Source organism: Callithrix jacchus, chromosome 2 (genome assembly GCF_049354715.1).
Source record: "Callithrix jacchus isolate 240 chromosome 2, calJac240_pri, whole genome shotgun sequence".
NCBI classification, from domain to species: domain Eukaryota; kingdom Metazoa; phylum Chordata; class Mammalia; order Primates; family Cebidae; genus Callithrix; species Callithrix jacchus.
In genome coordinates, this window is record NC_133503.1 from 132,816,995 (window position 1) to 132,831,911 (window position 14,917).

Here is a 14,917-nt window from a genome sequence, read left to right on the forward strand (position 1 = left end):
CTGATGGAAATAGGAAATTCTCTCATGAATGTCATTTTATCATGAAAGATGAGTTTGGCTTTAGATATAGCAAGTTTGGGATGAGAGCCATCTAATGATGTCTAGTTAGAGATTTGAAACTCAGGCTGGATTTGGGTTACAGTTCTGGGGAATTGATGCATATATAAATGTGAGAGTTAGTCCTGAGGGTGAATGAAATCTTAGGAGTTTCAGAAATTGTAGAACGGGCTAGGCTGAAGAGATGGTGATGCGCAGAACTTTAGTGGGCAGAGGAAGGATGTTTAGTGAAAGAAACTTTTAAAATGCAGTGGTTGCAGAAGTAGAGTAACCTATGAAAAGAAAGCCAAGGGTCACATAATTAGTTGATTCAAAGTAACGTTCATCGCTCCCTCAACTCCCCCATTGCAGATGCAGTACATCTTTTTTTTTTTTTTTGAAACAGAGTTTCACTCTTGTTGCCCAGGCTGAAGTGCAGTGGCTCCATCTCAGCTCACCATACTTCTGCCTCCTAGGTTCAAACAATTCGCCTGCCTCAGCCTCCCGAGTAGCTGGGATTACAGGCATTCACCACCACACTAGGCTAATTTTGTATTTTTCGTAGAGATAGGGTTTCTTCATGTTGGTCAGGCTGGTTTTGAACTGCTGACCTCAGGTGATCTACCTGCCTCAGCCTCCCAAAGAGCTGTGATTATAGGCAGGAGCCACTGTGCCTAGCCTGATGCAGTACATCTTTAATGTCAGATTCTGGAAAATGGAAACTAGCAAAAAGATTTTTAAAAAGTTGTTACCCAGCCTGGGAAACATAGTGGGACCCTGTCTCTACAAAAAAAAATTCAAAAATTAGCCAGGCATGATGGCACACGCCCATAGCCTCAGCTACTTAGAAGGCTGAGGTGGGGGATCACTTGAACCTGGGAGGTCAAGGCTGTGGTGAGCTGTGATTAAGCTACTGCACTCCAGCCCGGATGACAGAGGAGGACCCTGTCTCAAAAAATTAAAAAAAAAAAAAAAAAAAAAGAAACTTACAACCCAGTTAGCCAGAGAAGACTACTAAAATATTTAAATATATATCTTAAATTATGAAATATTTCTTTTTTAGTGTGTGTATTTATATTGCTATACAAGAGAGTATGATTTGCTACAAATAGTTGAAGTAAGTAAGATGATTTGAAAATAGTTCAGCTGTTAATTACATAACTTGTTTGTTGACACAATCTTCTAAATATTTAATATGTGTAGAATTGCCCATATTTTCTGTTTTGTTTATTCTTCAGATGATTGCAAAAGGAAAAAATGCATCTGAACTGTTTCCTGCTGTTGTGAAGAATGTGGCCAGTAAAAATATTGAGGTATTGTTTTGATCTATAGTTTGTATGATTCCTTTTGTTTTCATGGGACCATACACTTTTCAGTGACTTTGAAGTGCAACATAAGATATTTAAGTATCAATAGATTTTTGTTATGATTAAAATGTCCTTAATTTTAAATGTAGGTAGAATTAAAAGTAGACATAATCCTAGCTTTGGATTTTTGGAAGAGAATATGAAAAGCAAAACAGATTGATTGACCTGAGTGAACAATGGTAAGTTGTCGAGTTTTCACCTGTTCCTAGAGGCCCGTTTAGTTTAAATTTTGTTCTAGGGACTTAATTTTAAGATAGCATATGTTCAGTGAAAAAGACCTAGTCAGGTATATCCAGACCTTGATGATCTGGGGCTTTTTGGGATTTCTAGGATTGAGCCTAAGAATATTTCCCAAGTTTCTCAGACTACTCATGACATGTACTAAGCACTCAGTACATATATGTGGATTTACTGAATGAACATGTCCCAGTAAAATACTGTTTTGTGTAAGCTAGACTGATACAGTCTAGTGTTGAGGTTACATTCTCCCCTCCACACTGATTAATTGATACATTAATTGAAAAAGCCTTGTTAATTGATAAATTTTTTTAAATTAAAGCTTTAAAGCCTTTACCACACCATAAAATTGAAAATGTGTTACTTCTACTATTTGTTTGCCATTTTATTGGCAGATGACGAAGCTCATTAACAAATAACAGAAACATTCTAATCCAGGGAACATGGTTATGATGACAGAGAGAGAGAGAAAATGTAAAAGCATTTGTGCATGGAGTATGAGAGTGTAAGGAGAATGGGTGTGTGATTTCAGAGGGTTTACTATTTTTTGTAGTTATGATTTTATTTTCTGTGCATAGTATGGTCATTTTATTTGCTAGTGAAGTTGTTTCTATTTTGTGTGATGAATTTAAATATTCAAAGTATTCTTGCCAGCAAAACCAACCAGAGAAAAAAAGAGAAAACATTTTGGAGGTAATGTTCTTTAAATATTACTTAACTAAATGTGATTGATAGTGTTGTGTACATTTTTAAAGTGTTTTAGCGACTCTTTGTCCAGTTGTTCTACCAATCGGTGAGAGAGTGATTTTAAATCTCCAAATCATGATTCTGTATTTTTTTTTTTTTTTTTTGAATCAGAGTCTCATTTTGTCACCCAGACTGGAGTATAGTGGCATGATCTTGGCTCACTACAGCCTCAACCTCCTGGGCTCAAGCCATTCTCCCACCTGAGCCCCATAAGTAGCTGGAACTACAGGTGCATACAACCATACCTGGCTAGTTTTTGTTTGTTTGTTTTGAGATTGAGTCTCTCACTGCCGCCCAGGCTGGAGTGCAGTGGTGTGATCTTGGCTCACTGCAACCTCTACCTCCCAGGTTCACTCAATTCTTCTGCCTCAGTCTCCCGAGTAGCTGAGATTACAGGTGCATACCACCACACCTGGCTAATTGTTTTGTATTTTTAGTAGAGACGGAGTTTCGCTATGTTGGCCAGACTGGTCTCAAACTCCTGACCTTGTGATCAACCCACCTCAGCCTCCCAAAGTGTTGGGATTACAGGTGTGAGCCACCGTGCCCAGCCCCTGGCTAGTTTTTTTTTTGAGATGGAGTTTTGCTCTTGTTACCCAGGCTGGAGTGCAATGGTACGATCTCGGCTCACCGCAACCTCCACCTCCTGGGTTCAGGCAATTCTCCTGCCTCAGCCTCCCGAGTAGCTGGGATTACAGGCACGCGCCACCATGCCCAGCAAATTTTTTGTATTTTTAGTAGAGACGGAGTTTTGCTATGTTGGCCAGACTGGTCTCAAACTCCTGACCTCGTGATCCACCCGCCTCAGCCTCCCAACGTGCTGGGATTACAGGTGTGAGCCACCGCGCCCAGCCCTGTTTTTTTACATTTTTTTGTAGAGGTGTGGTTTTGCCATGTGGCCCAGGCTGGTTTCCATCTCCTGAGCTCAAGCAATCCCACCTGCCTTGGCTTCCCAAAGTGCTAGGATTATAGGCGTAACCAACCATGCCCGGTCTTTTTTTTGTTGTTGTTGTTGTGACCGGTTTCCTCTCTCTCTCCCAGGCTAGAGTATAGTGACATCATTGTGGCTCACTGTAGCCTTGTCCTCTTGGGTTTAGGTGTTCCTCCTTCCTCAGCCTCCCAAGTAGCTGGAATTACTGATGCATGCGACCACACCCAACTAATTTTCATATTTTTAGCAGAGACAGGGTTTCACCATGTTGTCTAGGCTGGTTTCGAACTCCCGGACTCAAGCAGTTGGCCAACCTCGGCCTCCCAAAGTGCTGGGATTACAGGCATGGGCCATTGTGCCTGGGCTAATTCTGGAACGTTTTATTTTTCCCATTAATTTAGTTATTTTTTGCTTATTTTTAAAAGCACTCCTGTTTTTAAAAGTAACTCTTTTTGGGTTTTCCTGATGGATTGACCCTTTTATTCTAAAAGAAAAGTCCTTTAATTTTGTTAATATGTTTTGTCTTGAAGTATATTTGATTTATTGTTAGTATTGCCACTCCATCTCTCTCATTTCTTTTTATTGTTTATTATTTTTATTCATTTGCTTTTAGTTTGTCTATATCTAGTGTGCATTTGTTGTTGACAGCATGTAGTTGCAGATTTTCCTACATCCTGTGTGTCAATCTGCCTTTTAATTGGAGTGTCTATTTTGCTAAAACTTAATATAATTATTGATCTACTTAGATTTCAGTCTACTATTATTCTTTTTCTTTTCTTTTTGTCTCTTTTATTTTTATCTTCCATTCTTCTTATTCCTTCTTTGGGTTAACTAGAAACATTTTAAAATTTCATTTTAGTTTTTTTGTTTTTTTTCCAACTTGCATTTCTTGGCATATATGACATTGGTCCCATATGATTATAATACTGTATTTTTACTGTAGTTTTTGTATGGTTAGATACACAAATACCTTCCATTGTGTTATAGTTGCCTACAGTATTGGGTACAGTAATATGCTATACAGATTTGTAGCCTAGGAGCAATGTTATCAGTAGTCCCCAACCATTTGGCATCAGGGACCAGTATTGTGGAAGGGTCCTCCTCTGGACCCTGGCTGGGGAGGATGGCTTCAGGATGATCCAAAAATTACATTTATTGTATACTTTACTTCTATTATTATTACATTGTACTATGTAATGAAATAATTATATAACTTGGCATAATGTAGAATTAGTGGGAGCCCTGAGCTTGTTTTCCTACAACTAGAGGGTTCCATCTGGGGTGTGATGGGAGACAGTGACAGATCATCGGGCATTAGATTCTCATATGGAGTGTGCAACCTTGATCCCGCACATGAGCAGTTCACAATAGGGCTTACACTCATGAGAATCTAATGCTGCTGATCTGACAGTAGGCAGAGATCAGGGGTTATACAAGCAATGAGAAGTGGCTGTAAGTACAGATGAGGCTTTGTTTGCTTGCATGCCCGCTCGCTTACTGCCTGCTGTGTGGCCTGGTTCCAACCCCTGGGCTACATCACACACCTAGGTATGTAGACCCCTGGTCTGTATTATATATCCTAGGTATGTAGTAGGCTACACCATGTAGCTTTGTGTAAGTGCACTCCAAGGTATTTGCACAACAATGAAATTGCCCAACAATGCATTTTTTATAACACTGATAAGCAATGCATGGCTGGATTATAGAATTTTAAGGATAGGTGCTTTAAACCTACTACTTTTTTTTTTGTTTTTGGAGACAGGGTCTCACTCTGTCGCCCAGTTTGGAGTGCAGTGGCTTGATCTTGGCTCGCTACAACCTCTGCCTCCCGGATTCAAGCAATTCTCCTGCCTGAGCCTCCTGAGCAACTGGTATTACAGGCTTCTGTCACCAGGCCCAGCTAATTTCTTTTTTTGTGTTTTTAGTAGAGCTGGGGTTTTGTCATGTTGCCCAGGCTAGTCTGGAACTCCTGAGCTCAAGTGATCTGCCTACCTTGGTCTCCCAAAGTGCTGGGATTATAGGTGTGAGCCGCCATGTTTAGCCTAAACCTACTTTTTAAAAAGATTTAATATTTTAAAGTATGCTTCTTGCTTTTTTGGGGGTGGGGGTGGGACTGTAGTGCCATGAACACAACACACTGTGGGCTTAAGTGATCCTCCTGACTCTGCCTTATGAGTAGCTGGGACTACAGGTGCCTGCCAGTACATTTGGCTAATTAAAAAAAATATTTTGTAGAGACAGAGTCTTCATGTTGCCCAGGCTGGTGTTGAACTCTGAGCCTCAAGTGATCCTCCTGCCTCGGCTTCCCGAAGTGCTGGGATTGTAGGCGTGAGCCACAGTGCCCAGCCCTTAATTTTTTTTTTATTAGATAGGAAGTACATTCTATATTTCAGATAGATGAATTTTTCTATCAAAATGAAATAGTCATCATAAACTCAATTAGACTAAGTTGGATAAACCAAAATCAAAACACTTGTATTCTTGTAGCCAGGTTATGCATTAGGTTAAATTTATATTGGATTTAAATGGCTTGATAAACCATACTTTCTTTCTAGGACACCAATTAATGGAAGAAGTCTATGTAGATCTTAGATTTCTTGAGTAAAATAAATTTTACTCATGGTAATTTAGTAGATGTTTATTAAACCCTGTTTATGTGCTCATCATATATGATTCTGAATTGATAATTTTAAACTACCCTCCCTTTGATACCTTATGGCCATGCTATCTGAGCTTCTACTTTGATATGTTTATTAGTTTTATGACCTCTGGTATAAGAAAGTCCAAATATCTGAAAAAAAATCAACATTTAACTTAGAAAAATTATGAGGTATAGGTGACGCTTGTCTTAGTGTTATCAGGAATAGAGTCTCCCAGTCACGATAGGAATAATTGTTAACATTCAAAAAAACCTGTCTGACCTAGGTTGTTAGTGCCTTATATAGATCCACTCATTTTATCCTCACAAATAACCCTGTAGGGCTTGTTCTGTCATTACTTGTGTTTTAACATATGAGTACAAGATGGCAGAGAGGTTAAATTAGCTGATCAAGGTTACACAGCCACTGTGTGGCAGTCAGAATCCAAAGTTAGGTTGCTTGGCGTCAGGACCCATCTTAGCCCATTCAGCTCCATCTTTCCTGTGTGATGATTCCTTCCTTTTTTTTCTCTCTTAATATCGTTTACTCCCTATCATTGTCTGGTATTAGCTATCATTTGGTAGGTACCCGGTATTGGCATTTTTAAAAAATGTTTTAGATATGGGTAGAAATTACCAAGTTCTTAGAAATTGGTGGTAAATTAGCTGGTTCCCTCAGGACTTCTAGTTCTTCTTGTAAACAAAAAATTCCATACTAATTATTGTTCCTTCAAAACTATTTTACTGTTCAACTAGTTATCAGTAGGAGAACTTTTCCACTTGTTCACATTTCCCTTTACAGTTAGATTCTGGTATGCTGCCTAGTGTTCTGTTACAAAAATGTCAGTATAAACATAATTATTGGTCTATTTGTTTTGGATTTCTTTTGTTTAAATACCTTATTATTATTTTTTAAAAACATGCTTGAGCCTTTAATGTTTTGGGAAAACTGACATAACTTTCTTAAAACTTATGTTCAGAAATTGATTTTTTCATTCCTCTCAAGTGCAAAATTTCATTTTTACATATACATGCTGCTTTAGTCACACAGGTGAGCTGTACGTCATCTACCATTAAATGTTAAATGATACCAAAAGTGACCTAGTAAGCAATCAGTGGTTATAGTACAAAAATAATCAAAGGTTTAGTCAATAACTCATGAAGTTTGATGTACTAGTATTGATAAGCTAATTAAACAGATCTGTCTGTGTTCTTCCAGCCTACAGGGGCTCTGCTGTGATTAGCTTTACAGCAAGGAGTGTTGTAACATTGAATGAAAGTAACCGATCAGAGAATGGTGTAGTCACGAAGCTTTAACTACTCCCATTTCTGGTCACAGAATGGTTTCAGGGAAAGTAGGCTTTCTTTGCACACCTGCAGCCAGTCAGTCCATAGGCCTCTTGTGTTCAGTATTGATTTATTCTTATAACAGAAGTAGAACAAATTTAGTGTTTTGCAACCTTCTGTGATTTAATATTGTTATGCTTTTTGCCATAACAGACACAGAAATCCTTCTCCAGTAGTGAGTAATTACAGCAATGCCTGCTAGCTCAGCTGTGGTTCTGAATGCTTCAGTGTTGCCAATATAAACTCCGTGATATATTCTGGAGTTCATAATCCCGTTTTAAAAGCCCGCTGTACTTGGTGAATAAAGATGTTGCTGAGAAAGAAATTGTAAGGGGATGAGGGAGAAGTGGGCCCATTATTTATCAAAACTTTCCAGAGAACTGTAGAGTGAGATCTGAATATAATTAGTAAAGAGAAAGAATATTTTAAAAACCAAGCCAGCTGTGTTGGTGTACACCTAGAGTCCCAGTAATGAGGGAGGCTGAGGCAGGCGGATCTCTTGAGCCCAGGAGTTTGAGGCCAGCCTGGGCAACAGAGACTTTCTTTAAACACATACCTGCCCACTGATGTACACACACACCTCCTAGACCTCCCCACACACCCACATACACCAAAAAACAACCAAACAGTCTTTGGAGGCAGTTTTTCTAATACCTGATGTTTTCTTCATACTATGTTGGTGTCTTTCTAGACAACTTTGCTGTTTGGTGAATTATATTTACTGGTGTGGGAAGTTAGATTCTAGATGTAGCACTCTAATGGGAGATGTCTTAATTTTTTCCAGTCTGCAGTTGGGCTGGAATATGATCCAGCTGACAAATGTTGAGCTTTTACTATATGCCAGATAATGCAGTAGGTTTTTGCAATATACAGATAAATAAGGAATGGTTGTGCTAAATAGCCTCATGTTCACTCACAGGCAGATTGGATTAATTACTTACTTAAATACATATTATGTGTTGATTTGATATATTGAAACTGTTAGTCAACCAACTGCTGATATAGTGATATATATTTGATATATTGACTGCTGTTAATCAGTCAACCAAATGTTAATTGCTTTCTACAACTGCTGTATTCTTAGGAACTTTAAATCTAGTTGGGGAAAAAGTCATCTATCCTCAAACAGTTACGGAAGTACTTCTAAAATTGTGAATTTTAAAAACTTATATTTACACTTAAATATAATCTGAAACATTAAGTATAGTTTAAATCATTTGGTTTCCATCTTATAAACTAGCATCACCTATTTTTGGAACCAATTTTTCATATTCTTATGTAACATCACTTGGTTCCAAGTGATCATTTATAGGAACAGTGTTTCACAAATATGTGTATTTTGGGTTTGAAAAATTCTGAAGGTTGAGAAGCACCAGTTTTAACCAATAAAGTGTAAAGAGTCTAATTGTGAATATAGATGGAAAGTACATTGACAATAGAGATGGGGATCTATGGAATGAAGTCATTACTACCCTTTACTACAGTTGTCAATTTCTTGTTGAATTTTTAATAATAATACTGTAACGACGTGCTTTTAAAATGAGAAGATATGCAATTGGGGGTAAAAAAGCAGTGATTTAAAACATTCTTTTTTTATAACTGTATATATTATAAATATAAATTTTTTTCTGCCTTAAAAGGTAAGAGCCACTATTAAGGACATTTTATTCTTAAATGTCTTAAAAGGACATTTTATTCTTTAATTTATACCAGTTTATCAGATGCTCTTTGGGGAAGAGTTGTCTCCTCTTTTGTTAGGGGTACCTTAATAGAAATATCTGAGGACTGCTGTCATAGGCCACAACATGTAGTAGTTAGGAACATGCCCCTGTTTGCATTTTGATTCTGCCACTTGCTAGCTCTGTGACCTTGGGCAAGTTATATAAACCTCTGTGCCTTACTTTCCTCATCTTTGAGATGGAGATGATAATTGTACCTAGGATAGATATGAGAATTAAATGAGTAATATAATGTAGATGTAGGGCCTCACACATTTTAAGTGCTCAGTAAATTCTAGCTGGAAAGTTATAGCAGATTGAGGTGAAGAACAAAAGCTGTCATAGGCAGTTTTCCTTTCATGTTCTGTATTTCTTAACTAATTTTAATACTAGACAGAAGACAAAGATACTTTTAGAAAAGAAAGGCTGAGGAACTTCTCCGTATGAAAGAAGACTAATGAGACATGAAAACTGAAATATGATGCATGATCCCAGATTAGGAAAAATACTATAAATATAGGATGTTATTGAGAAATTCTAAATATGGATTATTTAGTAGATAACAGGATTGCACTGATGTTACATTTCCTGAATTTTATAATTGTAGTGTTAGCAATTAAAAAGCATAGATGAAGGCAGCTGGGTGTGGTGGCTCACATCAGTAATCCCGGCACTTTGGGAGGCTGAGGTGGGTGGATCACTTCAGGTCAGGAGTTCATGACTAGCCTGGCCAACATGGTGAAACCCATCTCTATTAAAAATAGAAAAATTAGCTAGGCATGGTGGTGTGTGCCTGTGGTTCCAGCTACTTGGGAGGCTGAGGCAGAAAAATCTCTTGAACCCAGGAGGCAGAGGCTGCAGTCAGCCAAGAATGCGCCACTAGGCGACAGAGTGAGACTGTCTCAAAAATAGAGAGAGGAAAAGAGAGAGAATATAAATGAAGGCTATATGAGGCTTCAGTGTACTAGTGCTGGAACTTTTCAGTAGTTTGTGTTGAAGAATGATATCTGAAATAAGAATTTATTGCTTACTTTAGGAAGGGACAACTATGCCTTTTAGGCATAGTTTCTCTGGGCATAGAGATTGCTGATGTTATTGTGAATTATTGGGAAGGGCAGTCTTTGGAAATTCATGGACTTTAAGGGTCCTAAGTGGGTTGATATCATCTGAGGATGTGTGGTCATGTGGGTGAGACTGCTCTTGATTGATTGGCACTCAGAGGTGGGTGTATGGTAATCCATTTGTTCCTGACCGGCTAACGTTTACAAGCAAGAGGCTGTCACAGATTGGTTGACTTGAGAAAACGTGTTCATTCGGATGAGTTTTTATTGTTCTGTTGAACAGGTTTAAAACAGTTCTGGCAGCTACATGTTGCCAAGGTACAGAAAAAGCTGTCTTTCCAAGGAATGTGGGAACTTAAAAACATTACCAGTTTGAATTTTTTTTTATAATTAAAGAATTTAAAGTATTAGAAGAATCACAGAAAGCACTATTATTTTGTTTTGAAGGCCATCTGGAAATATGAGATTCACCCCTATTATGAGAGTATCTTTATTGTTTTATCTGATCCCAAAGTAATTAATATTCCTTTTAAGGTAATATAGAAAGATGTAAAACAGGAATGTCACTGGTTAATATCCACACACAGAGATAGTCACTGTTAACATTTCATTGTATAGATGTCTCAGTTTTGTACTTACTTGGCTTGAATCTTAGCTCTTCTATTTAATAGATACTGTACTTTGGTCAGTTACTTACCCTGTCTGTATTTTAGTTTTCTTATCTGTAAAGTAAGAATAAATACTTGTTTATTGAATTGTGAGGATAAAATGAGTTAAGTAAGACATTTAGAACAGTATCTGACACATAGTTAATTCTACATATGGGATTTGTTATTATTACCATATTATGTTCATTTTAAGACATTTGTTTGCTATTTTAAGGTTACCGCAATTGGGATTTAACTTAACTGGTGGTGATTCTGATGAGCAGGATTTTTTGTTTGTTTATTGTTGTTCTTTCCTTTGTGGTCCATAACATAATGGTGTGTTTTTCAATTGATGGTCTTAGATTGCATAAAATACAGTATGTAGGCAACTATGTTTTTAAATATAGAAGTGAGATCATACAATGCATACTGTTTTATACCTTTAAAAAATTTTAGGCCAGGTGCAGTGGCTCACACCTATAATCTCAGCACTTTGGGAGGCCCAGGCAGGCAGATCACCTGAGGCCAGGAGTTTAAGACCAGCTGGCCAACATGGTGAAACTCTGTCTCTCCTAAAAATACAAAAGTTAGCCAGGTGTGGTGGTGTGCTCCTATAATCCCAGCTACTCAGGAGGTTGAGACAGGAGAATCACTTGTACCTGGGAGGCGGAGGTTATAGTGAGCCCCTAGATTAGGCCACTGCACTCTAGCCTGGGTGACAGAACAAGACTCTGTTTAAAAAAAAAAAAAGCTTTTACAAGGACATATTTTCTTTTTTGAGATGGTGTCTCGCTCTCTCACCCAGGCTAGAGTGCAGTGGTATGATCTCAGCTCGCTGCAACCTCTGCTTCCCGGGTTCCAGCGATTCTCCTGCCTCAGCCTCCTGAGTGTCTGGGATTACAGGCATGCACCAATATGCCCGGTTAATTTTTTTGCATTTTTAGTAGAGACAGGGTTTTACTATGTTGGCCACACTGGTCTTGAACTCCTGACCTCAGGTGATTCACCCGCCTTGGCCTTCCAAAGTGCTGAAATTACAGGCGTGAGCCACTGCGCCCGGCCACAAGGACTTATTTTCAATGTCATACAGATTTACTTAATTTTGTATAGTGGCTGAATGGTATAGTGTTTTTTGGATGTACTGTCATTTGTTTACTGTTCATCTATTAGGACATTTTATTAATTTTTGCTCTTGTGGAAGATTTTAATAAATGGAATTTGGGGAAGTAGGATAACTTGGGATAACCTGAATGGAGATTGAGATAAAAAGTGCAAATTACATTTGGGGACTATTTCTGTTTGACTAGAAAGGAAGTTTGGGACAGATTATAAACTCTATTGAGTACTAGGTTAAGAGCTTTAGATTTTAAGGTTTTGTGGAGCCATCCAACATTGAAGAGTAATTGGAAAAAAGTTTTTAAATTTCATTTATAACTCTGTCCATATAGTATAGATGAATAGATTGATATCAACTTAAAATGGTTGTGTTTAACATTTTTATTGGGCCGGGCGTGGTGGTTCCGGCCTGTAATCCCGCACTTTGGGAGGCCGAGGCGGGTGGATCACGAGGTCAAGAGATCGAGACCATCCTGGTCAACATGGTGAAACCCTGTCTCTACTAAAAATACAAAAATTAGCTGGCATGGTGGCGCACGCCTGTAGTCCCAGCTACTCAGGAGGCTGAGGCAGGAGAATTGCTTGAACCTGGGAGGTTCAAGGGAGGCAGAGGTTGTGGTGAGCCGAGATCATGCCATTGCACTCCAGCCTGGGTAAGAAGAGCAAAACTCCATCTCAGAAAAAAAAAAAAGAAAACCCATTTTTATTAATGATGAAGATGTACAAAGTTTGTTCATTAAGTTTTTATTTCTATTTATGCATTGTCAAATAGGTTGGATTATAAAATTATGGTCCCACATTATCTTAACAAGGTGACAAGATGGATTGAATCTAAATTGTTGACAATTTCTATAGATAAATGAAAAATTTTGCCTTTCATTTAAAAGAAATTTTTAAAAATTCAATGAGGACAGTTGCTTAAGGACAGTTTGATTTTGAGTTGGTCAGCAGTACATTTGGAAAAGATGTATAGTTTTAATTGAGAATTAATTATATCTATGGAAGTAGCTTATCTGGAGCAAGTTCCTATCAAGTTTGTTCTGTTTAGACTGAATATTTGTAATTTGTAGTGCCACACTGAAAAAAATTGGAGTGTGTTTAGGGAAGAGCAAACAAGATGGTAGAGGAACTCAAAGCTGTTATGTTTCTAGAGAAATTAGGGTACAAGGAAGGAAGGTTATGACAGTTGTCTCTAAAGTAGTCCAAATTGGTTAATATGACTCGAAAAATGATCCAGCGTAGTACTGTTTTTATATTTCCAGCATCAATTCCAGCTGTCTCCAACTTTTTTTCCTCATTTCCTATGTTTGTTGAGTATTTAAATTTTATATTTTACAAATTTAAAAATTTTTTAAATTTTGAGACAGTCTCTCTCTCCAGTTGCCCAGGCTGGAGTTTAGCGGTACAATCCTGGCTCACTGCAGCTTTGACCTCCCAGGCTCAGGTGATTTTCCCATCTCAGCTTCTCAAGTAGCTGGGACTATAGGGACATACCACCACGGCTGGTGAATTTTTTTTTTTTTTTTTTTTTTTTGTATTTTTACTAGAGATGGGGTTTCATCATGTTGCCCAGGCTGGTCTTGAACTCCTGGACTCAGACAATCTGCCTGCCTCGGCCTCCCAAAGTGCTGGGATTACAGATGTGAGCCACCATGCCTGGCTGAGTACATAACTTTAAGGTATATACTATGCTGGCGTCTTAGAAGGGTAATCAGGGATGTGAGGATATTTGAGAAGGTAGATACAGACTATAAATAGTGCTGGAAGGAAGCAATGGATGAATTTCAACTCAAATTCTAGTTTTATTTTTTTCTGTTAATAATTTTCTTGTAAACTTAGTGATGAAATTGCCTTTAAAAATTGTTTTCAAGGCTGGGCATAGTGGCTCATGCCTGTAATCCCTGCGCTTTGGGAGGTTGAGATGGGAGGATCAGTTAATCCCAGGAGTTTGAGACCAGCCTGGGGAGGCAACCTAGGGAGACCCAGTCTTTACAGAATATTAAGAAAACATCTGGGTGTGGTGGTGCATGCCTGTAATTCCAGCTACTGGAGAGGCTGAGGTTGGAAGATGACATGAGCCCAGGAGGTTGAGGCTGCAGTGAGCCCTGATTGTGCTATTGCACTGCAGCCGGTGTGACAAAGCAAGACCGTGTCTCAGAAAAAAAAATCAGAAAAACGAAAAACCATTTGCAGACCATACATTCAATCTTTTTGAATTTTTTTTATGTTAAATTGGTATTAATAGCCACACATTATTCTTACTGGACTGAAAATACCATGTAATACATGTTGAAATGTGAGTATTACCATAAAAATCAGAGTTGGAGCTCTGGACTCTTTTGACAGATGAGAAAACAAGTTCCCATAACATATAGTTAGTGGCCTGAACCCAAATTCCTTCTCTTATTATTATTTTTTTAAAAGATAGGGTCTTATTATGTTGCCCCCGATGGCCTCTGACTCCTGGTCTCAAGTGATCCTCCTGCCTCAGCCTTCTGCGTAGCTGGGACTACAAGCATGCACACCAAGCCTGGCTTCTTTATTTTATTTTTATCCTTCATTTTGAAAATATTTTTACAATGTAGTTAATATTCTTACATGATATCTGTTCAGGGATTTTTTTAATTCCCTTCAAGAGGAAGGGACACTTTGACAGGCTATTGCTATTGTGTATAGGACTATTAAAATGCTTACTTTAAAAGCTTTTTCTATTGCTACTTATTATCCCACAAAATATTATTTTTATTTTGCAATCTAAGATGTGACCAGATTTAGTTGTTTACTTGAGAAAAATTGAGCATGGATTTTGGTATAGCAAATATTGAGTGTTAAATTTTCACTGTGGCTAGGAATAAATGATTTTTTTTTAACAGATCAAGAAGTTGGTATATGTTTACCTGGTTCGATATGCTGAAGAACAGCAGGATCTTGCACTCCTGTCCATAAGCACTTTTCAGCGAGCTCTGAAGGTAAATAATGGAGTGAGTAGGCAAATAGCTACAAGGTTTCTGCAGAGTTGGAAGTGTGTCATTTAAAGAAGTGGAGTAGTAATCCACTAAATAGCCCAGTAGT

The 14,917-nt window shown here is 38.0% G+C and overlaps 1 protein-coding gene across 6 annotated transcripts in view; it reads left to right on the plus strand.

Moving 5' to 3' along the window:
* The window catches only part of AP3B1 (adaptor related protein complex 3 subunit beta 1), a 285,752-nt gene that overhangs the window by 58,951 nt on the left and 211,884 nt on the right, over positions 1-14,917 (plus strand). For all 6 annotated transcript variants that reach the window (XR_013532268.1, XR_617963.5, XM_035291344.3 and 3 more), the window contains exons 3-4: positions 1,275-1,349; positions 14,719-14,814. Coding sequence is in view for 4 of the 6 variants with exons in the window: in XM_035291344.3 (XP_035147235.3) it covers positions 1,275-1,349; positions 14,719-14,814 (171 nt within the window). In the remaining 2 variants the exon portion in view is untranslated. The remainder of the gene's footprint in view (positions 1-1,274; positions 1,350-14,718; positions 14,815-14,917) is intronic.